Genomic DNA, 27,200 nt, shown 5'->3' with positions numbered 1-27,200 from the left:
GGGAGTTAGTGGAGTGATCAGTCACCCAAAGTCCATACATTAAAAAAAAAGGTAACTGATGCTTTTGCACCCAATATTTACCACTAATACAGCTACTGCTGTTTCTATACAAATAAACAGACTAAATGTGTATTGTATTTGCCACATTTATCAATGAGGTCCCCTATGCAGGGCAAAAAATAAAATAGTACACTGCTAAAATTGATAAACAAAATATGTTTCGTAAATACCTGTTATATTAGGTCTTGTGTAATGGAAGAACTAGGCACCTAAATCTTTGGCCTTCTTGGTTGTGTTGCGCTGTAGCTTTCACCCATGAAGTAGAAGCGTCTTTTGCTTAAAAGAGGTCTTTTTTGCTTAAAAGAGACATTTTTGTGTCTAGAAGGTTAACTTAGTTAACATAAACACTTTTTCTTGCAATTGAATATAAATATGTTTTTAACTTAGTTAACATAAACACTTTTTCTTGCAATTGAATATAAATATGTTTTTAACTGTAAGCGTTTTTTAACAACTGTACTGTCGCTATGTCTTGTCTTTTCGTTTTCATTTTTTTCAATTTTTCCTACCATAGCATAATCAAAGAAATAAATAAAAGTTATTATCATAGTTATTACCATAGTTATTACTATTTGGTCTTGAGTTAGGCAATAGGTAAATCTGGACCTTAGATATATCTATCTCCTATTTCTCAATGGAAGTCTTGAGCTTTCAATGCAAGGCAGAAGTTTACAAGTTTCCTTTCAAAAACTTTGCACATGGTACTGTCAAAGAGGCCAATTTTTTTATTACAGGTTAGGCAGTGGTAGCCTGTGTATTCCTATAATAATATCCAACTTATTGGTTGCAATGCTTACTGTTTCATTTGGTTGCAATGCTTACTGTTTCATATAGTGCAGAATGTTTTACGGTTGGGCAGTCTACCCTGCCACCCCAGGTTTGGTGCCTATGACCACTGCCTAACTGATTTTCCAGTTTCTTTTAGTTGCTACACCCTGCGAATGGCTAACAACCATGTTTTAACTGTTTTAACTTCTGTTGTTGCATCAACTGAGCGGAATGGGCACAGGCTATAGGCTACAATGTTGGGATGATGGGCCAACGCTGGCATATATCTCAGGTCCTACGATCTGTGCTGTAACACCTCAAAATAAAAAAATCCAAAATTGAGCACACATGCTGACAATGGTAGCAGCATCAGGATTCTACAGCAATTTGCAGCAACAGATAAAACTTCAGTAGTAAGCATAGAAATATGTTTCTTGTAAACCCTGAGCATGTCTGATACCGCCAAGTCAACACAGAATCCCAAAGTGTGATTGTGTACAACGGAATTTATAAGTTTATTATTCGATAAAGTTTTAACATAAAAAAAACATGGTAAAAGGAACATGAAGTGCGTGATCTGTCTGGTGGTTAATAATGTTGTAAAAAGATAGGGTGGAACTTACACCAAACACCCTGTACTTTAAACATCGGGTGAAATTTACACCCAACACCCTGTTGTTTAAACATTACATGGAAATTGCACCCAACATCCCGTACTTTGAACAAGGGGTGAAATTTATACCCAACACCTTGGGTTTTTGGGTTCAAACTTATGGGTTGATACCTCACCACACTGTATGACATCACAGTTGCATATTCATTACTCCATAATGCTACCATAATGACATCATCATAAAACAGGAGACCTAAGTAATGATCCATCACATATCACAGAAAATACTGCAATCACGACCATATGTATAGTCAAGCATGAAATCCATGCTGAGTAAAACGTCCTTAAGCCTTTACTTGACTTTGCTGCAACGCCACCCCAAAACGGAAGGAGTTTTGCTCCAGAATTAGTTGGAGGTTTAACCTCAGTTGTACATGGTTGCTCCTTTACAGGTGTCTATGAGATAAGATAGCATTCATTGCATTGCTTCTTAACCTTTCCGCATCACGATTATTAAACATACATTACCAGCTTGGCGTTCAATTATTAAACACTACATTTCACACAACTTTTTTTATACCTAAACAATAAAATAATAACTTTTCAATAACAGTTAAAAACTTTTTGAACCTGTAGTAGGCAAGTCATGTTTGGGTCATGGCCCATGAATTGATAAGCATTGCTGAATGCAAATACACAACTGATAGTTTAGGCTTAAATATTTAATAATCAAGATTTCGAGATAAAACAAACGCTTGAAACATAGAATTAATTTTTCTAGACAGTGGCGCAGTTTAGAGGTGGCATTGACATTCAGGTAATTTTAGTATTTATTATTGTTTATTTATTCATTAACATTAAATGAAGTTGACATCATAGGTTTGACACATTGTTTCTATATATAATAATTTAAATCATAGCCAAGAAAGTTTGAGGCACAAATGTATTTGTAGAAATTTACTGCAGCCTTTACTCCTGTATTCTACTACAAACACATTTTTAGGTAAAACTCTATTTTTTTATTCATAAAATATGGAAGTACGTAATTTTCAGTTCCCATTAGCATAAAGCCCATGCTAAATAAAACACCCTACCACACCATATAACTAAAAAAAAACCTTCCCTAATTTTAAGTCAGTTTTCTTTACCCATGCATAATAATACGCCATACACCACTCACCCCTTCTTTAGCTTGTAAACATGACAAAGGTCTCTTCCTCTCTTTTATTATCTTTGCTCTCCAACAAGTGTCTTCCATCGCTGCTTCCACCTCAAGTCCTCTGATGGGAGAGAATGGCTCGCTCTTCCCAGAGCAATTACATCTTTCTCTCTCAAAGTCACTTGCCCATAGTTGCTCCGTAACGATCAGGAACAGATTGCTGTTGCTTACGTTGAACACTCCGAACTCACTGAAGGTGTGACAATGTAAGTATGTTTACACACACTTTCGTTTACATTAAAAGTTTAACTTGGAAACAAAATAAATGGCATGTTGTTTGACCACTAGGTGTAGCGACCACACTGCTTTCCTCAATTATTGTTTGTCGCTATATTCTGTCTTCTCTTTTTAAATATTTTTCAATCTTCACATCCATATTCTTAGACACAAATAAAAGTTGATTATTATTTACCCTTCACACAGCATTGCATAATTATCTTTACACCAAGTTCTATTTGTGTACGGTGTCTTTGATCTATTGGCCACAAACACTTCATACTTTTGATTGCAAGGTCTAAATATGAAACATTATTATGAATGAATAAATGAAAACTTGTTTACCCTCACGCGGTAGGGTAAGGACAGTTATAACACAGGTGTTTCTGTTTCATTGATATTTTTGCTATAGTCTAGTAATAGTGCGAGTTATTTGCTTTGTTTAAACTGAGGGTCCTTATCTTACTCAAACAAAACCTTGATCGAGAAACCAAGCTTAACCATGGGTAAAACCCACTTTTGAAACAGAGTTCTTGACTAAGTGGTTAAACAAACTTTACATGTTGCTTACTTGAGTCAACGTGCTAGCCTTAATACATATTGTAAGACTAGTGTATAGCTATTTTATGCAAGTGAGGTCTAGGTATGTACTATGGTCTAGGTATGTATGTGTGAGGTAACCTTAAATCAGTTTTTCAAACATTTCAATTTAATTAATCAAGTATGTATTCGAGTATGTCTACCTGTAGTTTGGTTGGTTCCTGATATTTGCTTGCACAGGCTGGGATACCACAGCTAATGTCCACCAGTTGTATAAAGCAACATTTGCTAGGAGACTGTAAGTACAATTTTATTAAATATGTAATACGCCACAGTGCTCTCTATATAGAAATGTATAAGGTATAAAAAGCAATATTTAAAAAGTTTTATCTTTCTAATTGTTTTAAACTATTGGCAAAACATTTGATCAAGAAATGTAGTTAATGTTACGTTTTGTTTAAAAGATTTAAATACAAATTGTTTAAGTATAAATATAAACTTACACAACCAGTTCCTTCGTCCACCACATAAAGTAAGACCATACTGAGAAGAATGGCTAAAATTAAAAAGACAAATAATTTGCTTTATACTCGCATATCTGGAAAACAATGGTCGATGTAACACGGTTGTTCTGTTTCATATACTATGTGCTCGATTGCAAGTTACCATGAATGTAATTTTGTGGGTGATTGTTTTTTATACGACCTGGTTGAAGAACTTACATGTACCACGTATTATACCCCAAGTTGTCTGCTAAGCGGTTAAAAATGATTAAGACACTCACCAAGTTATACCGAACATTAGAAGCGGCCGAGCCCACATTTTTCTTTGTCTGTTTAACTTGACACATTGCTGTCTCATCGGTTAACACGATACGGTCGAAAACTTTCGCCTCGATTAATTGGTTCATTACGTGCCCGTTTATTTCGCCAAAGAAACGACCAACCTTTTGACATCATAAAGGGGAATTTTGAGGTAAAAATACTTGTTTAGTAGAAAACAAAAACATAGAAGCTACAAGTTGAACACATATTTGTTAATTAAGTTGCAAACATGACTTGTGGCACCTTGGGGGTTGGTGTAATAAGCCAACTCTGACCTAAATCTCTAAATCGTACCATGCTGAACCTCACCCACATAAAGTAGAATAAAAAAAAACATTGTTTCTGTTTATAAAGTTTTTCCAATTCATAAACTCACTTCTTGATTCTCCTTGGAAAGAACAATCTTTGCATTGTCATCCACGAGGTAACAAAACCTTTTGTTCGTCTAACAATGAGGTTTAAATGATTAATAGGTTGCCTTTTGAAAATATAAAAAAAATCTGAATAAATGAAGGAAAGTAAGACTTGGCAGCGACAGTTGTTATAACACAGTTGCATACACCTCATGCCGTTTACAAGTTACCTTGTATTTAAATTTGTTGGTGATTATTTTTTTGTGTTTTCCTTTTTTTACCATGTGACTTACAATTTAGTCCCATGAGGAACCACAATATTTGAGCAAGAGGGGTTAGGCTACAATCTTCGCACTTAATACTACAACCCTACTTACCCTATCCATACAGTCCACCCCATACACTTGCGCCACTTCATCCCAGAACAAAGAAGCAAAACTTTCGTATCCGAGCATCAAACCCGACACTAGGGAGATAAAATTATATAGGTGAGGTTCTACAGCAAAGCATGGAATGGGACATGAGATTTAGGCCAGGGTTGGCTCATTATTCAAACATTATACCAAATAGATTTTTGGAATTGGCCAAATAAATACTGGTTTTAATAGGTAATCTATGTGGTAGCATGTTGGGTTCTGGGGTAATGATCCAACTCTGGATTAGTCCCAGGTCCTGTTGATGTCTTACAGTGCTTCACAGTATGGCCTTACTCATATAGTGTACTGTAGAGTGCAATATGTTATATTGTCATTCTTTGAAAATGTGTAATCTTGCATTAATGACACCAGAATATATATTATTACCTCCCATAATTGCTTCTTTTTGTCTCACAGCTTTTGCAGCAAACACAACTTGTTTATTGTTACCACGTGTGGTAGGGGGTACAACATACAACCAACTATCGTTAGGTTGAGTTACAGCTCGTCTGTATATTAACGGGTATTCCAATTTATCAAATCTAGAACAAAGTACAAGTTAAAATTTTAACATCAAATTAAAGTAGTATTTAAGCTGCAGGATATAGGATACAAATATACAGCAGAGTATAAAAAAAGTAGGCTAAGCACTGTGGCTGAGTGGTTAGATGCTTGTATCGTAACTGAGAGATACCGGGTTTGATGCTTGACAATGGTTCCAGTAACAACACATCTATTCTTGTATATAACATTAAACAGACATTTCTCCAACCCAGTTGTCAAAAATGTGAGCATAAAAACATTTTGGTCGGTAACTATGAACCAAGTGATTTAAAACAAAAAAATATAGGGGCAATATATAAAGGTCCCAGGATTTTCAACATGCCATTCTTTAAAACCTCTTTTAAAATAAAATACTCCAAAGCAAAACACATATCCATTTGCCATGAATATTTACCTAAATACAACATTCCTATCTTCCTTATAAGCATCTTGTGCATCTGTGTGCCAATACTTTCTCACTACACCACTTCGGGAGATAAAGAAGGTCATCTCAATGCCTTTGCTAGAATGTGGGAAGAAATTTATTGTTAAATAATATGAATGAATGTAACTTGCTTTATCTTGGCGTTGGCAGGAAAACAGCAATCGTTATAACACAGATGTTCTGTTTCATATACACCGTGCCAGCTTACGAGAGTATGTAACTATGAGGTTGTCATTTTTCTGCATGGCTGACAATTTAGGTAATCCATTAGTGCCCATTGGGTTGGAGCAATTGCCAGAAAGTGTTTTGCCCAAAGACACATACGCCCACAAGGGTTAATGTGACTAATGTCGTCCTAAATGTCATGCGACTAAATTTAGACAGTATGTGTTTTGCAGGACTAAGAACAGTCTCTTATTTCACTACATGTATCCCTGAATATATACTTCTGCAACCACAGAAGTGAAAAGTAAGTATTATAGGCAGTGGGGGAGCCAAGAGATAACTTTAGTCCCTTTTATCATTGATCTGCTATATTCGGAAAAAAATAGGTCCAAACTGCACCCTGTCATAAGGTTATATTTAAATCTGCAACACAATGATTTTAATGTGGCTTTTGGGACCAAGACAGTCTATAATTTCCTATTATGCCATGATAGTACAATGGGATAAATGGTTTCAAAACTTCCCTAAAATAGACTTATATATATATCCATTTTCATGTCATTTTACCTCTTGTTTTACAATTTAACAGCACATGCAATTATCACAACACATTTTCTAAAACATATATTTGGGTATTTGTTTGTGTTTCGTTGTTTGTACATTCTATACAAGTGATCTTCAGCGAAGTAATTGACACTCAACTGTGCAAAGTACCAAAGTACTAAAACCAGTATACTATATATTAGTGTATCGGTATTTTGTATTGATAAGTGTCATTCACACTGATAAAGATGCCCTTTTATAAAACTTCAAATGTCGATACACAAATAAATGCTTGAAAAGCTGTTTTAAAAAAGTGTAATATGTCCGGCTACAACTGTTTAAACACACACCCACCCTGAAGTATTTTGATGCATTTTTTGTTCTGACCAAACAGACTGAAGTGTCGCTGTAAGATAAACATCAAACAATACTCCATTCACCAACTCCTGGTTACCTGTGAAGTAGATTATGACATCACAATGTCAAACCTGAGGTCACAATCACCCCATACATAATTTAACACCTCCCCCAAAAGTGACATTTCTTACATTTTATGGTCTGGCTATTCGGAGAGAGGAGATATCGCTTCAGCATGTCTATTTGCGACAACCATCCCATTTCTTCAATGCTTTGTTTGTTCTTAAACCAGCAATATCTCCAAGTTTCAGCAACACTAACATCGCTATACCTCAATGAACAAATAGCAGCGATACGATCAATCTCAACCCAGTCATTTCTTCGCATTTGTTTCTGCACCTGACAAATAAACAAGTTAATTCTTTAGAATTTACACTAAAAGTAATGAACCTACATCCTAATATAAACAGTAAACAAATATTGAAATATTTCCAATTTACAACCCAAATAATGTATAGGCTGTTAAGTGCCTATAAACTGCCTTAGTAAGGTAGCCTATAGATGACACCATAGGTGCTGGGGTAATAGACTTACATCCCAGGTTTCAAGTCTGGCTTTAGGCTCATTACCCCAACAGCTAAAACATATTAGTGACCGCTGGATTGAAGCAGTAAACAGTAAAGTTGTTTGCCATAAGACACACATGACTACAACAGTTGCGACGTAAAGCATAAAACCCGATATCCTTTAGTTACCTAATACATTATAGCCTACTCTCTGTTATTTAGTGTACTTAACTGCCTCAATGGGCTCTAGACAGTAGTACTCTTCGGTGTTGGGGTAACAGACCTACATCCCATGCATAGGCCCTACGTGTGGCTCAACTAAATACCTTATCTTTTTTTATTAGCACAGTTATCTCACCTCATTACAATGCACCTCATCAATGATAGCATCATATCTTATAGATCGTAGGTTAGCTGAGTAGTTGACTTTGGTGTGGCCATACTTAGATGGTAGAAACATGGCCAAACTGAATGGAGTGTCAGCCACAGGCACAAAGTAATACACACCACTTGATATTAGGAGTGACTTCTGTAAATTTAAACATGTATGTTGTTATGTAAAGAGCGGTAAGCACAAAGTTGACGTATATACATTCATTCATTCTCAGTAAGATAGTATAGTTAAATAGTTGGTCTATACACTTTATTTGGTGTATGAACACCAAACTTGACTTATTTCATTAAAAGCATTATTATTGTAGTTTTAGACCAACAAAGTTTAACCAAAGTAACTAATTTATTCTTGTGTGGTGGAGCAACGACAATTGTTAACATGGGTTTTCTGTTTCATGAACTTTGTGCCGGCATACGAGTTACTATATATGTAAAGTCGTAAATACATGACAAGTTCATACACTGTTATATTTACCATGTCGTTATTCAGAGGTGTGTAATGTTGCTTGGTTGAAACTTGTCCAGTTCTTCTATTTACCAAAGCTGACCTAATTTCAGCGTGTCCGTCATCCTTTTCCAACTTGTCAATGTCTATGCTGTGATGTGAAAATAAAATGTATTATACCAAACTAACCTACTATAGTTGTTTATGTTTGTACAATAGCTAGTAATCTATAGTGTAATGTGAATGTAATATTTTATTATATTGATCAGAGCAATTAAATTTATAGGCTAAAAGGTATTTTTTTGGTTTTAATGGCAATTAGAAATAAAGTCATCAATAATTTTAACTTTGTTAAAAACCAAATTAGTTTCCCCGTCTATCTTTAAGGAGTTCAATGCCCCATGCTTCAAGTTTAGAAGCTTGAAGGCCTAAATTAACACAAGCTGCTCTGGGTATTGGCAAAGTGCCTTTTGTAGGCAAAGTGCAAGTCAATCAAATGACTGAAATTAAATTACAACCAGACAAAAGTGAAATAACAGACGGACTACCAGCAGCAACTTAGTTGTGGCTTATTTAATTAAATTTAAAAGTTCAAAGTGAAAAGAAAGAAAAAGTTATTTTTAACGTAATTAAGTACAGTATTAAAGTCCATTGGGTTGCTTTTTACTTTGAAACAGTTTTTGGTGTTAACATGAATCAAATAAATTAATATAAATTTGATTGAGTAAGATTGGACATAAAAGCGTTGTTAATTGGTAAAAATAGGATACGGAAATATGGGATATTATGTGCTAATGGCATTCATCTTACCCCACAGTACTATACAAATTAATGAACCACACAGACTATATTATGACACTTAATCACATGAAAGCCCTAGTCTTGTACTTACAATATATAGTAGGGTGGGGAAGATGGGACACCTTTCACTCTATTTTTTCATCCCATTTACTAAACAAAGAACATTCAAATAATTATAAAACCGCATTCTCACGAACCCCATAGACCGTTTTTATTTGTTACAACACGATCAAGCTACTTGGTATAACGTGCTAAAAGTGTCTCGTCTTTCCTCACCCTACTATAACCCAAAACGGTACATGGGATACTTAAGTGCCAACAAAATTCTCCAAATGCTGACCTGTTGTAATCAAGCTTAGTTTTAACCTTCCCATCCCAACCAACGTACTTTGTTTCCAACCATGGGTGAAACATAACGTAGGCATTGTTGGTGACCATGTATACGTAAGCGTTCACGCCAATCCTGAAGATAAACAACAATTTAAGCGTCGTTTGGGTGCTTGTCCTGCGCCCCTTTTGCGTGCTACCGGCACAATGACTGTGGCACAATGACTGGAGACCTGCCTCTAGTCTAAATGTAGAGGGTGCGGGTTCAAGTTTCGTTAGTGGTACCAATTTGGGCGTATGTGAGCAAGACCCTTAATGATGATTGATTCAACCCAATGGTCACTAACGAGTTGTCTAAATTGTCAGTCATACATTGAAACAATCACCCACAAAGTTGCATACGTAGCCGTAAGCGGGCTCGATGAGTATGAAACAGAACATTCGTGTTACAACGACTGTAGTTGCCCCACCACGCAAGATAAAGCGGGTTACATTCTTTCCTTTTGGCGGATAAGGTCGCTTGAGTTCTCTACCGGTGTCTCTTTACGTGTAAACCATTGATTATTGGGAAATAAACACAGATCGCAACGTTAGTGAAAATCGACGTTTAAATAACGATGAACTGATTAAACTAATAAAGTATATCTGTTCCAGTGTGTACGAATTAATGAATGTGAATGATTAATCTTTCCGTTACGTGGCAGTGGCGGTCGTTTTAACTATAGGGAGTTCTGTTTTATACAACCGTTACTATTATTGTAATACATCCAGCAATAGTTTGTAGATTCGGTTGTGACGCCAGCACTACCTATTCGCACACGTAGTTTACAAACCTGTTTATGGGCATGCTATTCATCATGTCACTTATGGGCACGTCAGTTGCCATTATTCCAAGAAACGCAGTCGGTTCCCCGGGCACGATCTTGTAGACTGTGGAAGCAACAGTGCTTATCAAACCGAAACCCTGCATGAAAGAAAATGTTTAAGGTTAATTATCTTTAACAGATGTATAGGCCTACACCAATGTATACAGAAGGTCTGTAAAGTGTGGTTTTAATATTGATTCAAAAACGAAAAGTCGACTTGTAAAGTAAATACAATACAGGATAATGTATTTCAGCATATTAGACAATCGGTACGCTGATGCCACAAAGCTGGTTAAACTCTTCTGTATGAAATTTAACTTTCATAGTCATTTGTAGATTACAAGTAAAAACTCGGCGGCGATTCAAATACCCATGATGCTGGTGTAATGCAGTGAGGCTTAACGACTAAACGGGACATGGGCTTTAGGGCAGGATTAGCTCATTACCCAACACTGTATGCACAGTCTATACTATATGGGTGGGGGCCAGTTGCTAGACACGCCACGGGATCGTGGATTTATGCCAGAATTGCTGGCGGATTACCAAACAGAAGACTATGTTAGGCCGATAGCTTGATAATAAAACATTGTCTAAGAATTGTTGTAATTCTAATTCGTATTATAAATGTCTTTCATTAGAAAACGCGTTATATACTACAAACGACCGACTTCGTTTATGTGCTAAAGATATCCCATCTTACCCAAATTATTTCTGTTAAAGTATTGCTTAAAAACGTGTAAAACTGTAACTTTTATATTTTATGTATATGACTACTCATGTATGAAAGCATACTGCATATCTAACAAATTCGACTCTAAATAACCTTTGGGCCGCATAGCAAATTCATATGTTTTAGTAATCGAGTAAGTATCATATCATGTTCGTTAGATCTATTGTGTCTCTTGGGCATTTTGGCTGTAACTGTTGACTAAATAATATGGTTATTCTTCTCCAGGTCGTTTCATTAATATTTAATAGAACGAAAAAGTCACCTCGTCCCCATTTGTTGTGTCATAATACGCCTTTGTCCACGTCACGTGGTGGTCGCCCTGATACGCGAGAGGTCGATTCATGACGTTAACGTGATGCTTTAAAATAAAAGAAATTTAAAGAAACGTAAGCAACGTAACATAAACTTTGGTAATTTTCGTCACAAAAAAATATATTTTAAATTGTACATTTAAATAGCATTGCAATGAAGTAGGCGAGGGTCTTGGTCGTATAAAACGCCAGGGCCATATATCGCCAGAAACTATAAACAATTCAATCTAGTTCGCTATAATTTGCAAATGCGAGTGGTGGTCGTGGAATATACGAGAGTTAAAGCATAGTGAACCTAAAATTTAAAGTGTCTTACAAAACCGGAATGTCTTTTATTTAATTTTAAGAAAGTTAAAAAATTTATAATAGTAGGGTGGGGTAAGATGGAATAAGTTTTCATTCACCTTTTTCGTCGCATTGGTAGTAAATTAACAATATTTACAGAAATATATAAGTAACCGTATTCTTAACTCTAAAAGAGAGTTGTTAATTGTTCGAAACACGACCAAGAAACATATGGGATTTAAATGCCAACGATATCCCATATTTCCCTACATTATATACATGGTAATTCGTAAGTGAACATGCTATGTATAAAACAGAACATCTGTGTTATAACTGTCGTTGCCCCGTAGCGCGGGGATAAATAAATTACGTTTAGTCTTACCAAGACTTGTTCTGTGACACCAGTCGGGCTTTTTACTTGAGTGAAGAAGCCGTTATTATTACACGCCATATCTTTAACTGGTTCGAGATAATTCTTGTCCTGTCCGACCAGATAAGCGAAGACTCGAAAATGGCTCTGTGACGTCACAACGGTCATTGATTTATTTATCTACGTAACAAACATGTAAGCTACCTGGGAAACAGATAAGTTGTGGGCCTGGTCAAATATATATTGGTAGCTGTCTGGCGCTCCATCGGTGATCAACATTATCTCGCAGTCACAACCGCTGCCGTCTCCTCTGTTGTGAAACTGGAAGGGTGTAAGAGGTTATAACTTGTTTGGGGGTTATAGGTGCTATTGGGGGTTGAAGGTTGGATGGAGGCATGGGGTCGTAGGGTATATGTGAGTTAAGGGGTAAGTGAATGTGTTGGGATTTGGGGTATGCAGAGGAGTGTGTATATAGGTATAGGCGTATGCTGTGTGATTTAATCAAAGTTGTTTTTAAAACTTTTTGGGTTTGTACTTTCGTTGACCGAGTAGGTCTACGTGCTGTGTAATTAACATTTGGAACTAATTCTATGAATTGAAACTAAAAAGTTGAAATTGCCGTTGTATTTAATATATAGTACTGTGGGGGTAAGATGGGACACCTTTAGCACATAATATCCTGATCTTGTTTTAAACAATTAACATACGGGGTTCTTAATTAATGCTATTGTATAGAAACGTTACAATGTAGGGGGTCTAATGACGCTATATATAGAACTAATGTATATAGTTTACAAACAGCTCCGTACATTCTATTTATATCCATTATGTACGAGGGTAGTTGCGGGTTTAAGAGTTATGGGTTACGGCCGATTGCTTTGTTTGTCTTTCTTTACTTCAAACATGGCCCGCTATATTTCATGTCAGTCCAAAACTTTGCTACTAAGGATTTGAGTTACTTTGGTACGTTTTAGCGAGTTTCAACTTTCGGTAAAAATGTAACTATGTTGATATATCACAAACATCATGACGTAATACCCACGTGACTTTTGGTTTTAATTGTGGACCAGGTCCTTGTCAATGCCCTCGGATTTAACCCAGATTTGGGCCATTACCCCAAAATACTTCGTTATTATAACCGAGGATGTGATAATCTACACCTAACATAAAAACAATTCAATGCCAGAAAGCTCAATTTTGTGTCAATATTTTGCCCTTGTGCTCTGACCATGTTGTTTTAGTTGCGTCATAATAACACACATAGCGCGCTACAGAATCGTAATTCTTACTTCGGCAATGATATCAAGTGTGCTCTTCAGTGCGAGTTTGAAGTTGGCAATATCAGAGGTCTCCATGTCCCGTAGACGCGTGAGAACGTTCTGTAACACAACGAGTTGTTAAAACGGTTGAACGACGATCCAAAGCGTAAATATATTGCCAACAAATAGGAAGATTCATTATTTTGTCTGCTTTAAATGAAACGTTAAATGTAACTTATTCATTCTTGCGTGCAAAGTTAGAACTTTTGCGGTCAACAATTGCCTCGGCATCGGAAGATATTACCAAAAACCAAAAACGGCAATTTAAACTGTCTTTAACTTTGAATTAAGCCTAAACTTAGTTTTGTTTCTGAACCATCATTTTTGAGAATATAAATAAGTGTGGGACTTTATTTGAGGCTTACTTTGTGGTTATATAGCGGGTTGGGGAAAGATTACACATTTTTTTATCGTAACAAGTAGTAAATTACGAGTTTATACAGAAATATATAACCATACCTTCACGACCCTGAAAGAGCATTTTTAATTGCTAAAACATAGGGAGTCTATGGGGAGTCTGGGATATTATATATACTATATATTGGAGGTTTTAAATAAATGGCTTGCATTTGCCGACTTGTATTTAAAGTCAAGAGATGCCCAGACAGAACCTTCACATCAGGCAGTAAAAAATAAATTGGGATACTTACCTCTTTATTTGTACGGTCGGCTCGCATTAATGTGGAGTTGTAACATGGATCCACAGGGATTACCTTCTTGCTAAACTGCAGAAGAAATACATTGTACAGTTAGTTATCGTACTATGTCGTATAGTTAGTTGGTGTCATCAAGGTAACGCAGCATATAATTTATTAGGTGATAATCATTTAAAACATAGCAGATTTTCAGTAGATGTACTACGAACTAAAAACTGATCAAATATAAAAGAAAGCAACATAATGGCTGTTTCAGTATTTAAAAAAAGGAAGCTATATAACGTGTTATAATTAATGTTTTGTTGATATAAGTATATTGCAAAGGTTAGTTGAACAACGTAAGACGCCAGAAACGACACATGCCATGAGTAGCCTATACACTTCATTATCATTATACACAGGTACTTTATACACTATTTAAATGTATTTAGCCGGAGTTTTGTATAAAACACATATTGTCGAAAGTATACACTACAACGGGTACGCGAGCAAATTTGCGCACTATATAAAGTTAAGTGGTTACAATCCCATAAACAGGTGTACAGTGGTGTAGTCTTGCTGGTAGTGCGGGGCCTATATACCCTTATCAGTAAATCATTTCAACATGTGTGGTCTGCAGGCTTAGTCCTTTGATGTATAGGCTAGCTAGGTCAAAGGGGGTTGTATATGTGACTATGGATAGAGTTGGCATATAATCTACTATATTTTTTAGTGTGTTTTAACAATTAACAACGCTCTTTTAGAGTCGTAGGAATATACGATTAGATAATTCTATAAATATTTCTTATTGTTTACTACTAAATGACGTTAGAGAATGAAACCATAGAACATAGACCGTCTTACGCCAGTCTAATGGCCATTTCAATCCCTTATAATCCACTTTAAGTTATAAAAGTCGGACACGGTATCGCATTCTGAGTTGCGGAAGCTTTAATGTTATTTGTAGCGTGGAACACTCAATCTAAAAGCCAGCGACTCGTGAGATTTGGAATACAGCGTAGCTAAGTAAACCAACATTTAGGCATAAATCTGTCACACGGCCCAATGTATTCAGAATCGTTGAGAAGTTTTGTGTGGTAACTACACATTTTCATTTTCATCTTTATCTATATTCAAGTTGAATGCATGTAACTTGCTTTATCCTTGCGTGGCTGGAAAACGACCGTCGTTATAATATACGAATGATACGTTTTATATACTTTGTGCCCGCTTACTAGTTACCACAAATGTAACTTTGTGGGCGATTGTTTTTTTTGTCCTAATGGCTGACGATATAAATATCCCATTAGTGACCAAGTTTTGATTTATCTTTGGTAAGCCCCTTTTTCGCAAACATTATTCATTGTGAGAATTCGGTGGGAGTAAACCGCAGACGACCGAATTGGAGTCGCCTCACAGAATAAGCAGAGGGTTATTATGACGAATGTTGAGAGAGAAAGAACGAGAGAGAGGTATCGGCGAACACTGTGTTCGTCATACAACGGTTGGATAATGTGGAGCCATAAGACGAAGGCGTGAACGTGGTGGATTACCGACAGGCGCTAAATTGCTTTAGATAACATTGATAGTCGCCAGAAGGTGGCAAATAATCGGCATAGTATGGCTGTGTGTTTGAGCAACTTTACGAGAGTGTGTTTGTGTTTAGAAAGCAAATATAGGCGGAATAAGAATTACCGCAAGAGTAGTTGGTATTATAATGTGTAATTACTATACAAAGCTTGATTTATGTTTGTTTAAGCATATCGAATGCCGAATATAACTTGTTCTGATTGAGCTATGTCGTTATAAACATAATGAAGATACGCCACACATAGAATAAAGTGCTACTAAATATGCAGCAAACAAAACGTCAGTACAACTAGTGGTGTACCAAGATATATGCATATTTTCCCAATAACTAAAACAATATTAGTTTCTTGTTCAAAATGGATCAATTGGGAGCAAAATATATTTATTCAAAAGCACGCCCTTAGCAATGCGTTAATGCCCGTCTGCACCAATTAGCTATAATAGCGTTGGTTTAAATGGCCGTTAAGTTATTAAGTTAATAACCATTTCAATCTGGTTTGATTATTTTTAGATATAAGGTGCGGGTAGTTAATGCATTTGTATTGCGCATATGAATATCGATGAATTATCTGTAATGGAAAACTTCGACAATGTGTAGTAGATTGTAGCTTTTGAATAAGATTACAATGGCAATGCAACGATGGTGTGTGTTCGTTGTGTTGCTGCATTACACAAGTGCACGAGTGGTGAGACCGAACATGAAGACGCAGGAATGCCTAAAGACTTCTCACTATTTGCGGGACCCAAGTGAATACGTTTGCAAGGACTTAGGATTGTGTTATAAGCATTACTGCAGGGCCCCTGCAAGGAAATGCGTTGGTTGCGATTATACTCGAAAACCACCATGCCTTCTTGTTGGTAATGAGGCGCAAAATATTTCATCACAATTGAACAAAAAGCCAAAACCGCGGATAAGAAATCCTGAATACGAAAATTGCACGAACTGCATACACGGTGTACTACGAATCAAAGCCGGCGACCGGGAATGCCTTGGATTTCTGGCAGCTGTTCCAAACGCGAAGCAATACAGACTCGTTGTGGTTACCGCTGCTAGCTGTGTTTCCCGTTTTAAAGTGACTTGTGCGGTTCCTAATACAGCAAACAACGAATCGCGTTCAATCCATGGATCTGCGGCTTGCTTCGGAAATCCGGACACCCGGATCGATCAGGTCTCTAAAGGGTTTAGATCCTACTGCGCTACTATCACTAATAACGGTAAGTGCGGTTGTGCAGAACTAATAGGTTTGGTCACGATTGGAATACAAAACGTATACAAAACAGTCACGTAGCCTTTCTATTATATTTCAAAGGCTGTTTAAAACCTGCAGATTCTATATGATTGGGGTTCTACGGCTAGGCACGTCAAATGGGATCTGGGATTTAAGCCAAAGCCGCCACAGCCGTTAATCTAATCTTATGCGTGTCTTAGCAGTATAAATGAGACTTGCGCGGTTGATATGGCCCGTGCAATGCCAGAAAACAAAATTTTATCATTTATGCATTATACAAATGCATTATTCAAATGCAACATTTTCACATCTGCAACGAAAGCGGTTTAGTTCAAATTTTCCTCGTTGCTATAAAACGTAATGACAGACAATCCTTTACGATTTCCTTGAGCACATATTTATAATCAACCCACTTTAAAAGATTCGTAAATGTCATTTCTGTTTCACAAAGGCGAGGTCTTCCGCGAATAAACCGTAGACCTTATTTAAGCGAAGCTTGTTATTATAGTTAAACGTCACGAATGACAAACGGTTCACTACTTTATGGGGAATATGGGACAAATAATTTTTCCATATTTTCTAATCATGTTTTAACAATTAAAAAAGCTCGCTTAGAGGAATCGGTGAGAAACGTTAGATAATTTAAACCCCACACCGACTATAATTAGTATTAACCACATTTGAATAAATATGGTATATCACAAGACAATTTACAGCGAAAGGGGTTTTAATTCGATGGCTTTACCGTCTGTGTGTTTAATGTAAATATACCTATGTACGATGCATGCGTTTGCAAAGCTGTGGTTTATCCAATTTAACTTTTATTTCATTCAGCGCATGTTTACCGTGCGGCATGAAGCCAAAAGAATGTTCTTTAAATTGACATACCCTTCTCAAATACTCAGTGTTTGACTAATCGCTCAAGACATCCTATACGAACAGAGACGTATTATGTTCGCTGGCATCGGACCAGTGGTATGCTGCTCGAATTCTATGGCGTTTTATTAATAGCTGGTTTGAATTATAGCATTACATAGGGGGATAGAATGTAACTGAAGAAATAGGAATAACTAAATGTAACTTATTTGTCCTCGCATGGCGGACAACGACAGTCTATGTAAGACGGTGCTCTGTTTCATACATCTCATGCCCGCTTACAGGTCGACCGTATGTAACTTTGTGACTAATGTCTTTCTAAATGACCGACAATTTGACAACCCTTCAATGACCACTGAGTTGAAGAAGTTGTCATTAATAAGTGTCTTGCCCAAGACACACGCTCAAAATGGTAGCAGCATCGGACCCAGTATCACCTGGTTACACATCAGGCAAACGCACTGCATTGTGATATCGGGATTTAAAGCAGCTTATTCGTAGGTGTATGAGACCGACTTGAACGCGTAGGACATATATGTGTTATACACGCATTCATTGAGTTTCGATGTAGGCCTATACTGTCTATGAGTACCAGAACATACTTATACAAGCACGATGTGAATAAAACAGACCACCCTAACCATTACGCGCATTTGTAAGGCCTCTAGTAATGTATAACCATTGGGCAACTGGCTTAAAATAGACATTGGTGTTGGGGGCAAATCGGGCTAAGCCCTGTAGCGAAGCCTCGCCGTAGGATCTTAATCACATAGAATAGAATACCCGTCACCGGAATGCACATACATCATCATTCATTTATCAACGTAAACGCCTGAACTCCAATAAAAGCTTAATTAAGTTCTATGTTTCAGGTTCAACGGTGACAGTACCTTTGAATAATGAATTCGTTCTCATACCACGTCAGTACATTGAATGTGGCGATTGCTTATACGACATTGCTGTAATCAAACTGCGCGCAAACCATCTTAGAGACTTGAAACTGACTTCAGAAAACGCCCATGTTTTACAGACGATCAGTAAGCCAAAAAAGATCAAAAAAACTCCATTTTTTGTTGGTTACAATATTCCGAATTTGCCCGATATTAACTGGGACAGCCAACGTATATTCTTCTCGACAGAAGAGAAGTTTCTAAGCCAGAAAATGTGTATGGACATTAATTCAACCGACATAGGCGAGTACATAGTAAATGGAAGTCCTGTACTGTACAAGCTAAACTCAAGTTCTGTTGCAACCAACGCTACATTCCAAACAGCGCATACTGTAGCTGGTGTCGTATCCTATGTTCGACCATTAGGCAGCACTGGTGTAACAAGGGCATCGGTAGTGAGAATAACAGAGCAACTGGTCGATTTTATTTGGAGATGGCTCAAAGTTAAATGGTCAGAGGACGAATGTACCCAACCCGACGACAGATTAAATGCTAAATACGATTGCTATCCGTCGTTTAAAGATAATGGTGGAAATAATTCTTTGTGTCTATGTGCTCGGGGTTGGAAAAATGAAAGGTATGCATGGAATATATGCATAGTTGGTTCGGGGAAGATGGAACACGTTTTCATTCTACTTTCTTGTACCAATTAGTAGTAAACAAAAAAAACGTTCAAACAATTATAAAACCGTTTCCTCGCTACTTCCATAGACATATGTTAATTGTTTAAAACACGATCAGGTTATTTAGATAATATGTGCTAAAGATGTCACATCTTACCCCACATTACTTTATTTACCCACGTATGGCGGGGTGACAGTGGCTAATAGCACGGCCCACGGGTGTTCTGTTTCATTTACTCTTGGTGTGGCTGACAATTTAAAAAATACAGTGTCCTTTTGCCGCAACTAAATACAGGAACCCTTCTATCGGTAAAAAATGCTACTGTTATTATAGCATACCGATTTGTTTATTCTTGCATTTTAGGGGCCACTGCAAAACAGCAACATCAGAAGGGCTGCGCAACTGTGTTTGGGACAAGACAGAGAAGATCATGACGTGTACAGGAGGCACTATGAGCGAATCAGCATTGAGTAGCCCGGTAGAGATGGGACTAGATACAACAGTTTTGCCAGGTTATAACTAGTTGTGTTCATAAAGGTTAATTTACTAGAATCTTAATAAAGGGTAATATGGGAACTCAGGCCCTCAGACATGACTCGCAGTAGAGCCTCGTTTACCCAATTAGAATGATTTGTGTATATATAGTACTACGGGGTAAGATGGGACACCTTTAACACGGAATTTCCAAATATCCTAATCGTGGTTTGAACAATTAACAACGATGTGTTGGAGTCGTGGGGATACGGTTTTACATTTCTTTGAATGTTCTTTGTTTACTGCCACATGGGAGGAGAAAATAGAATAAAAAGGTGTCCCATCTTCCCCGCCTTACCAACAATGTTTGGGTAATTGGGCACAGTGTCTTGCCGTAGGACCTCTTCCATATGAAATAGAAAGATGCTAATACAGTACAGTATTGGTGTATTGACCAATGAAACTATATAAACATGTTTAGCCACTTCTGTACAATATTAGTGTAATACCGGTTTGGACCAATAAATTATATTTCATAAGAATTAAGATATATGCTATACAGCTAAGTTAAAACACTAAAATAATTGCTAAACATGTTGTGTGCAGGGTCTACAAAACATCTTAGTTTTCTATCGCATGAAATTAAAGACGGGGCGGAATTGCAAGAAGTGCTGAGACATTTACCAAACCTTAAAAGCTTGGAAGTTGAGCATGCGAATTTACAGGTACATATGGTTACTAGTTTTAGCTACATATATTTTGTTAAGCGTGTAAAGTAGGTCGGCTTCATATGCGTAAAGTGTAACATATACCCAGTGGTCACTAATGGGTTGTCTAAATTGTCAGCCGCACATAAAGTCATAATAAAACAATCACCCACAAACTTCATTCGTGTTGACTCGTAAAAGCTGGGACAAGGTGTATCCAGAACACCCTTGTTATAACGCTTTTTCATTTATTCATTTAAAAAACAAAATTCAGAAAAATTGCCTACTAAGTTGCGCACGGATATATAAGTTATACATTTATTTTTTAAACATATTTTAACAGACTCTATCAATTTCAACGTTCCAAGGCAACCCATTACTGCAAAGGTTGTCTCTTAGCAACAACAATTTATCAAGAATAAACGAAGACTTGTTGATTAGACAACGAAACTTATTATCTCTAAATCTGGCAAATAACCGGCTACACTACATCCCGCGAAGGGTGTTCCGAAAACAACTTAAACTTAGAGAATTAAACGCAAGGGGAAATGAAATTGAGCGTATTGCAACTCGAGCACTTCGTAAAAACACTAAGTTACAAAGGATACGTCTAAGCCGTAACAGAATCACCACCATCCCACCAACCCTGTTTATAACCAACACCGACTTACGGGAAGTCTACTTAGACTATAACCACATTACAGAGATATCTGGAACCACTTTCCGCAACTGTCATCGGTTAAAGAGACTCAACGTAGAAGGAAACCAGCTAACCAACATCCCAAGAGAACTTTTCCTCTCGAATATAAGACTCACTGTAGTTAACTTGGGTAAAAATAGAATCTCAAATCTCCCGCACGATTTGTTTGATAACCAGTTATATCTTGAAGAAGTCTGGCTGAATGAAAACCCCGAGCTACCCTCGACTTTAACGTTAGGCGCCTATGTGAGTCAGGCTTCAATAAATAGGCTTAAACATCTACTAGAAGTTTACAGCAAGCCCTAACCCACAGTTTAATTGAAATCTATTCTAATCAGCATATTTTGTTATTTGCTCGTTATTCAATGTGTTTGTGTGTTTTACTAAAAGTGCCACAATTTTCTAAACAGCAATAAATTTCGCAATTGTAATTTACAAGTCTATTTCTATCGATTCCTAACAAACCTACACGCCTAATGCAACAGTATAGGCCAACCGCAACATATAGACATACACAAATACAAATGCTACATTTCGTTTCTACAGTGAAAGTATAGTCGGGCGAAGGAAGATGGGACGCCTTTTCGATAGTAAATAAAGAACATTCATAGAATTATAACAACGTATCCTCACGACTACCATAGATCGATGTTAATTGTTTAAAATACGATCAGGATATTTTGATATTATGTGGTAACGGTGTCCCGTCTTTCCCGACCCTACTATACAAAACTTATACATATACCAAACATGTTTTTACCACCCACATAATGTTGTAAGTCTAATTCAAAGCTACACACATATATAGGGCAAAGGTACACAAGTACAAAATGTTAAATATGCATTTCCAGTTCCTAACAATATAACGTTATTATTTGAATCAACATACAAAATAAGTGAACATCCAAATATCACTTGAGCGGGGCAACCACAGTCTTTAACGCAAGTGTTTTGTTTCATACACCTCGTGCCCGCTTACAAGTTACCACGTGTAACTTTTCGAGAGATTGTTACATATTTCGTATTTTATCCATACACCGAACGTAACGTACGTACTCAACAACTTTTAAATCATAATAACAAGTAACTAGTTCTAGCTAGTGTTTTATTCACTTGCTTACCGTTAAAACGTTGAAAAAGTCGTTGTCACCAAGTGTATCCAGTAAAGCAGACACAGCATCGATGGCGATCGATTTCTTTAAACCTTTCATGCTTCCACTCCTATCTAAGAGGATGATCATATCTTTGGGGTAGGTAGACGACTGTGTGTACCTGCGTGGTGTAGTTATTACTTGGGTTTGATGGATGTGAATTTAACTTAATTGTTTATCATCGCTTGACAGGCCAATGGCAGTCGTTTATCACGGGTGTTCTGTTTCATACACCTCGTGCCCGATTACGAGTTACCACCTATGTACTTTTGTTTCTGTATGACGGACAATTTATATATAGTTTTAGACAAATCATTAGTGACTACTGGGTTGTAGCAATTTCCGTTAAGTGTCTTTCCCAAAGATACACATCCGCCTACAGTGGTGGTAGCGATAAGCCTAAACCCGAAAAAAGGCTAAAGCGAAAAGCCCGTTAAGCGCTTTCACTGTCGAGTTGTAAAACGGATGTCTCTTTATATATACACCAGACACACATGATGTATTCATATATAGACCTCCTGCTCATTGTTTGAATACAACACAAGCAGCTCAATATTCTACATACACTTTACTCACACCCCGGATATAACACCGTCCATAAAACACCAATTTAACATTAAACATCAAAATTGTATCGATTATTCTTCGCCGACCACACTATTACACTGGGTTGCCGCAAAAAGTGATAAAGTATCATTTACTTGCGAACATCGTGGCAACTTGGGTTTCTCGCTTATCAAAAGATTAGCGACAGCCCGTTGATTATCTCACACCATGCATTATTCAGCAGCTGAATTTCCAGCTGTAATGTTACCCTGACGCACCATAACCTCGTTCTACAGTCATATATGTTAAGTTGGTCATGAGGCCCAGCTCTCATCCGCCATTGGAACCCAGGATAAACACGAATATATCCTTCAGTTGAACCGAAGTATTGCCATTTTAACGAAGGGTCAAGTTCCAAGTTTCGTTTGAATTGCTGGTTTAACGCCTTTGACCAACCGACAGATTTCAACAGCTTGGTGCCTAAAGATTAAACACTATGTCATTAACCCAGGCAAAATAGACAGTTTACACAACAAGTTAAAGCAGCATATAATAGGTTAGAATGAGGTGGTCCATGTTTTATTTCATTCCATCGTCCCATTTGTCGCCCTACAGGCCTAAACATTAAACAATATATAACAAAGCAAGATACTTGTTTTTTTGTTACCATGTCGACTCAAAAAGGTATAATGTCAAATGGAAAACTTTTGTTATTTATAAACCCCAATTAGGAAATGTGGGATATGTGCTAACGAAATTCATCTTACCCCACATTACTAAACAATACTACAACAAGAATCAGAACCCCGCACCTATAATATAAACAAATGCATAACCCTAACATGACGATAAAATTCCGTGATATTTAGATTGTCTCCTTCGGCATAAACGTTTTTATTACACCAATGTTTCGTTTTCCAATAATAATAATAGCACTGTTTGTTTTAACTGCTGCACGCAAATAGTACCAAATACTTTAATCATAAAATTTCCAATAAAACGGATTCCCACAACTGCTGATGTATTCTACATCAATTAAACAGATTGAAACGTAGTCGTTAAACTCCTTGTAGGGCACTTAATGACCAAGCACCGTATGTCTTCCTATTCTAATCAAACCGTCACGAATTTGTAATTTACGCTTTAAAATCTATTAGGCCAAATATATAGGTGCTTGATTAAATATGTGCAAACACTATTATAGACTTGATACTTAAGCATTTATAGAAACGTACCTCCTTGGTACTTGTCTTCACGCGAACATGTTAAACTATTTTAATTAAACAACACTTGACATGAGTTTAGCAATATACCGTATATTATGGTTTTAGCAGTTTCTGTCTTATTTGAAACTTTCCCATAGGTGGTTCTTACCCAAGACTTGTTTTAACGACTGTCGTTTTGGATGTTATAAAAAATACCTTCTCTTTGTTGTTTTAATTAATTCAATCTATACTTTTTCTATTTGAAAAAAAAATCGAAGAGATAAATAAAATTTATTGATGTATCGGCTCTACAGCTACAGATTTTATGGGACCCGCTTTTAAACAACACAGTTATATATAAATACACATACCTTTACTATAGACGTTAAATGGAACTTGAACTATTGAAGTATTCTTGTTGACATCACGTTCGAACCTAGCGTCGCTCTTGAATTGCATTTGTTTCCTTAAACTGGCATAATCATCTTCTGTTAGAATAAAAGAGTTTATTCTACCGAACTGGTATTTGAATCTATCGACGCCGTAAGGTGTATGAAACAGAACACCCGTGTTATACCGACTGTCGTAACCCCGCGAGCATGCGAGGATGAATAATTTTCATTCATTCAAACAACAGCAGTATTTACTAACCTTCTATGTTGGACGGTTCAGGTGCATTGATGTATTGAATGTTGTTGTATTCATCTGATGGTTCTTTATTCCAGTCGTATTTCGCGGCATGTCGTTCAGCGACTTGTACGAGTCTCTGTGTGGATGTATAGGTTATAGTTGAACGTTACTATAAAGATGTACTTCATGCTCACTGTACAGTTGTAACATCTTTTATACTTAACACCGCACACACTTGGTGTATTCATACACCTCGTGCTTACCAAGGTGCTTATACTATCGAGTTAATGGCGTCTTCTTGTTTATTAGACTCAAGGAGTATTCATGCACCTCATACCCACTGTCGCGCTATACTATATGTCCTAATATAAACCCCTAACATATCCACACACACATATACTTACTTCTACAGCAAGTCGTTTTCTGTTTAGCATTTTCTCAAGGTCTGCAGCCATGGTTTTAATCAACTTAGTTCCATTAAGTCGATGTACAGTAAACACTCCAGCGTTCAGCCTGTTTTCGTATGTCTGTGGCAATAACACCCGAGTTACCACAACACAATTTGTATTGATCTCTTCGAAACGATAGCAAAGATCATCTTAGTAAGGAAAAGGGGAATCGGCAGCAAAACGATAATTGTTAAAAACGGTTCGGGTATATATTCGATTTATACTGTTTGTCGTTTGGGCTATAGCCTACAGAACGGTATACTGTTTGATATTTATATCCTATAAGGACCAGTCCATTGTTTGTCGTTTATACCATGTAATCTATTCTATATAGGTGCCGTCTTTGTCGAGGACCTTGGATTCAGGGTACAGATTTGACCCATTACCTGATCAATTATAATGTATTTTTAAGTAAATAATATGATTGTAAATATTCCAAGTGACACTTACGCTCTGCATGGCGGCGTACCCGCTGTATAAAGTTGCCTTGACGTTGAGGGCGGCACCAAAGCTCTGAGCCAACTCGTTATTGCTCCTAAAATGAGAGGCGAATCATAAACACAACACACCTCCAACAAACAATTGTTAATAATTTATTCCAACACCCAGAATACTTACGCCTGTGCACTAAGTGATACAGCAAAGCAAGTCGTGCAGATCCATTGCATGTGTAGCGATAAAGAGAGAAATGTAACGAGAAAATATTGTACGCGAATACTCCATGTTTTCAGTTTCATGTTATATACTTATACAATACACACGCTGAAAAGAAGAGTAAGTTAACATAAAAACCTGTAAACGAAAATACACCATATGAGGACGCGGTTTTATTATTCTTTCGTTGTTATTTCTTTACTACCAAATGGAACGAGAAAATGGAAGAAAAAAGCGTCCCATCTTCCCCGCTCTATAATAAAACTGGTCTGCTTAATATTTTTCGCTTATATCGGCGAATACTTATACTAGGAGTACGAATCTAATAACTGTGATGAATTCCTTAAATCTTGGCCTGATCGAGTGCTCATGAAGTTATAGACAACTCTCGTAACGAAGGAACAAAATAAAGTTCGACGAAATACGGAACTGACAAAAATCCATCAAGTCTAAACCTATTACTTTTTCAAATATTTTGACATTGGATTCTGCGTGGATAAAGATGGTAAAAACACAACGATAAAGCGTTTTAAACAGAAACTCTTCCTGTCAGGCACAATATACTGATGCTGCTCACCCGGCAAATTTATTTCGCCCATATGGGCTCTATGTTAGGGTGGGACGCCTTTAGCACATAATATTCAAATATCCTGGTCTTGTTTTAAACAATCAACAACGGTCTATGGGAGTCGTATGGATACGGTTTTATAATTCTTTGCATAGATTTTGTTTACTACCAAATGGGACGAGAAAATAGTATGAAAAATGTCCCATCTTTCCCCACCGTAATGCATATAAACTTACAATATAAGCTGCATACGTCGTTACCCTAAACTACCATATAAATCATATAAATCTACTCTGACAAATTTATTTTGCCTGTTCCGACGTTTTGACGTTCAGTCTTAGATTTATTTCAATTATGTTCATATACCCACCACACTCTTTAACTTATATTGTATATATTCTAATGAGAACGATTTATTGACTAACTTTTAAACTTTTTTATATAGCATGCTTTTGCCATCTAGAAATAAATGATCAAATTTACAGTACCTGTACTTGTCAAGCTTTTAATGAGCAATTATATTTTAAAGATAGCGTTTTTTAACAAATGTTATTTTTTCTTTTTTATATAGTGTTTTACTACTCTTTATATAAATACAATCGCCTTTACAGGATGCTAAAAAAACAACTATAATTGAAACTAAATAATAATACAAAAGAAACTGAAAGATCTCACTTAATCTCAAAATGTATAGTCAGGCGCGTTTTAACTGAATAATGTGATATATAGTTGTTTTA

General features: G+C 36.7%; 2 protein-coding genes across 3 annotated transcripts; one reads left to right on the top strand and one right to left on the bottom strand.

Annotated features, from left to right (window-relative positions):
* Nucleotides 1-1,314: 1,314 nt before the first annotated feature.
* On the bottom strand, nucleotides 1,315-26,023 carry LOC149741290 (voltage-dependent calcium channel subunit alpha-2/delta-3-like). 2 transcript variants are annotated; one of them, XM_089893959.1, is made up of 28 exons: nucleotides 25,860-26,023; nucleotides 25,692-25,776; nucleotides 25,197-25,319; nucleotides 24,814-24,928; nucleotides 24,534-24,650; nucleotides 23,236-23,437; nucleotides 22,382-22,532; nucleotides 14,126-14,200; nucleotides 13,446-13,535; nucleotides 12,361-12,477; nucleotides 12,169-12,303; nucleotides 11,453-11,548; nucleotides 10,428-10,558; nucleotides 9,608-9,730; nucleotides 8,497-8,617; nucleotides 7,987-8,157; nucleotides 7,254-7,461; nucleotides 7,060-7,159; nucleotides 5,968-6,075; nucleotides 5,397-5,551; nucleotides 4,971-5,059; nucleotides 4,617-4,685; nucleotides 4,201-4,362; nucleotides 3,920-3,972; nucleotides 3,620-3,712; nucleotides 3,073-3,174; nucleotides 2,622-2,850; nucleotides 1,315-1,897 (listed from the first exon to the last, which is right to left on the bottom strand). In XM_089893959.1, the coding sequence occupies exons 1-28, from the start codon at nucleotides 25,976-25,978 to the stop codon at nucleotides 1,679-1,681; spliced, it is 3,558 nt and encodes a 1,185-aa protein (XP_089750085.1). In that variant the 5' UTR covers nucleotides 25,979-26,023; the 3' UTR covers nucleotides 1,315-1,678. The 2 variants fall into 2 exon arrangements, with proteins under 2 accessions (XP_089750085.1, XP_089750086.1); XM_089893960.1 differs by having other exon boundaries at nucleotides 7,254-7,455.
* LOC149741291 (uncharacterized) lies at nucleotides 15,309-21,691 on the top strand. The gene is made up of 5 exons (XM_089893961.1): nucleotides 15,309-16,915; nucleotides 18,678-19,332; nucleotides 19,743-19,891; nucleotides 20,460-20,578; nucleotides 20,904-21,691. The coding sequence occupies exons 1-5, from the start codon at nucleotides 16,327-16,329 to the stop codon at nucleotides 21,564-21,566; spliced, it is 2,175 nt and encodes a 724-aa protein (XP_089750087.1). The 5' UTR covers nucleotides 15,309-16,326; the 3' UTR covers nucleotides 21,567-21,691.
* Nucleotides 26,024-27,200: the final 1,177 nt, after the last annotated feature.

The sequence above is a fragment of the Ciona robusta genome, chromosome 1 (genome assembly GCF_009617815.1).
Source record: "Ciona robusta chromosome 1, ASM961781v2".
In the NCBI taxonomy this organism is placed as follows: Eukaryota; Metazoa; Chordata; class Ascidiacea; order Phlebobranchia; family Cionidae; genus Ciona; species Ciona robusta.
Note: the sequence above shows the minus strand (reverse complement) of the source record. Positions and strands in the feature narration are given on the sequence as shown.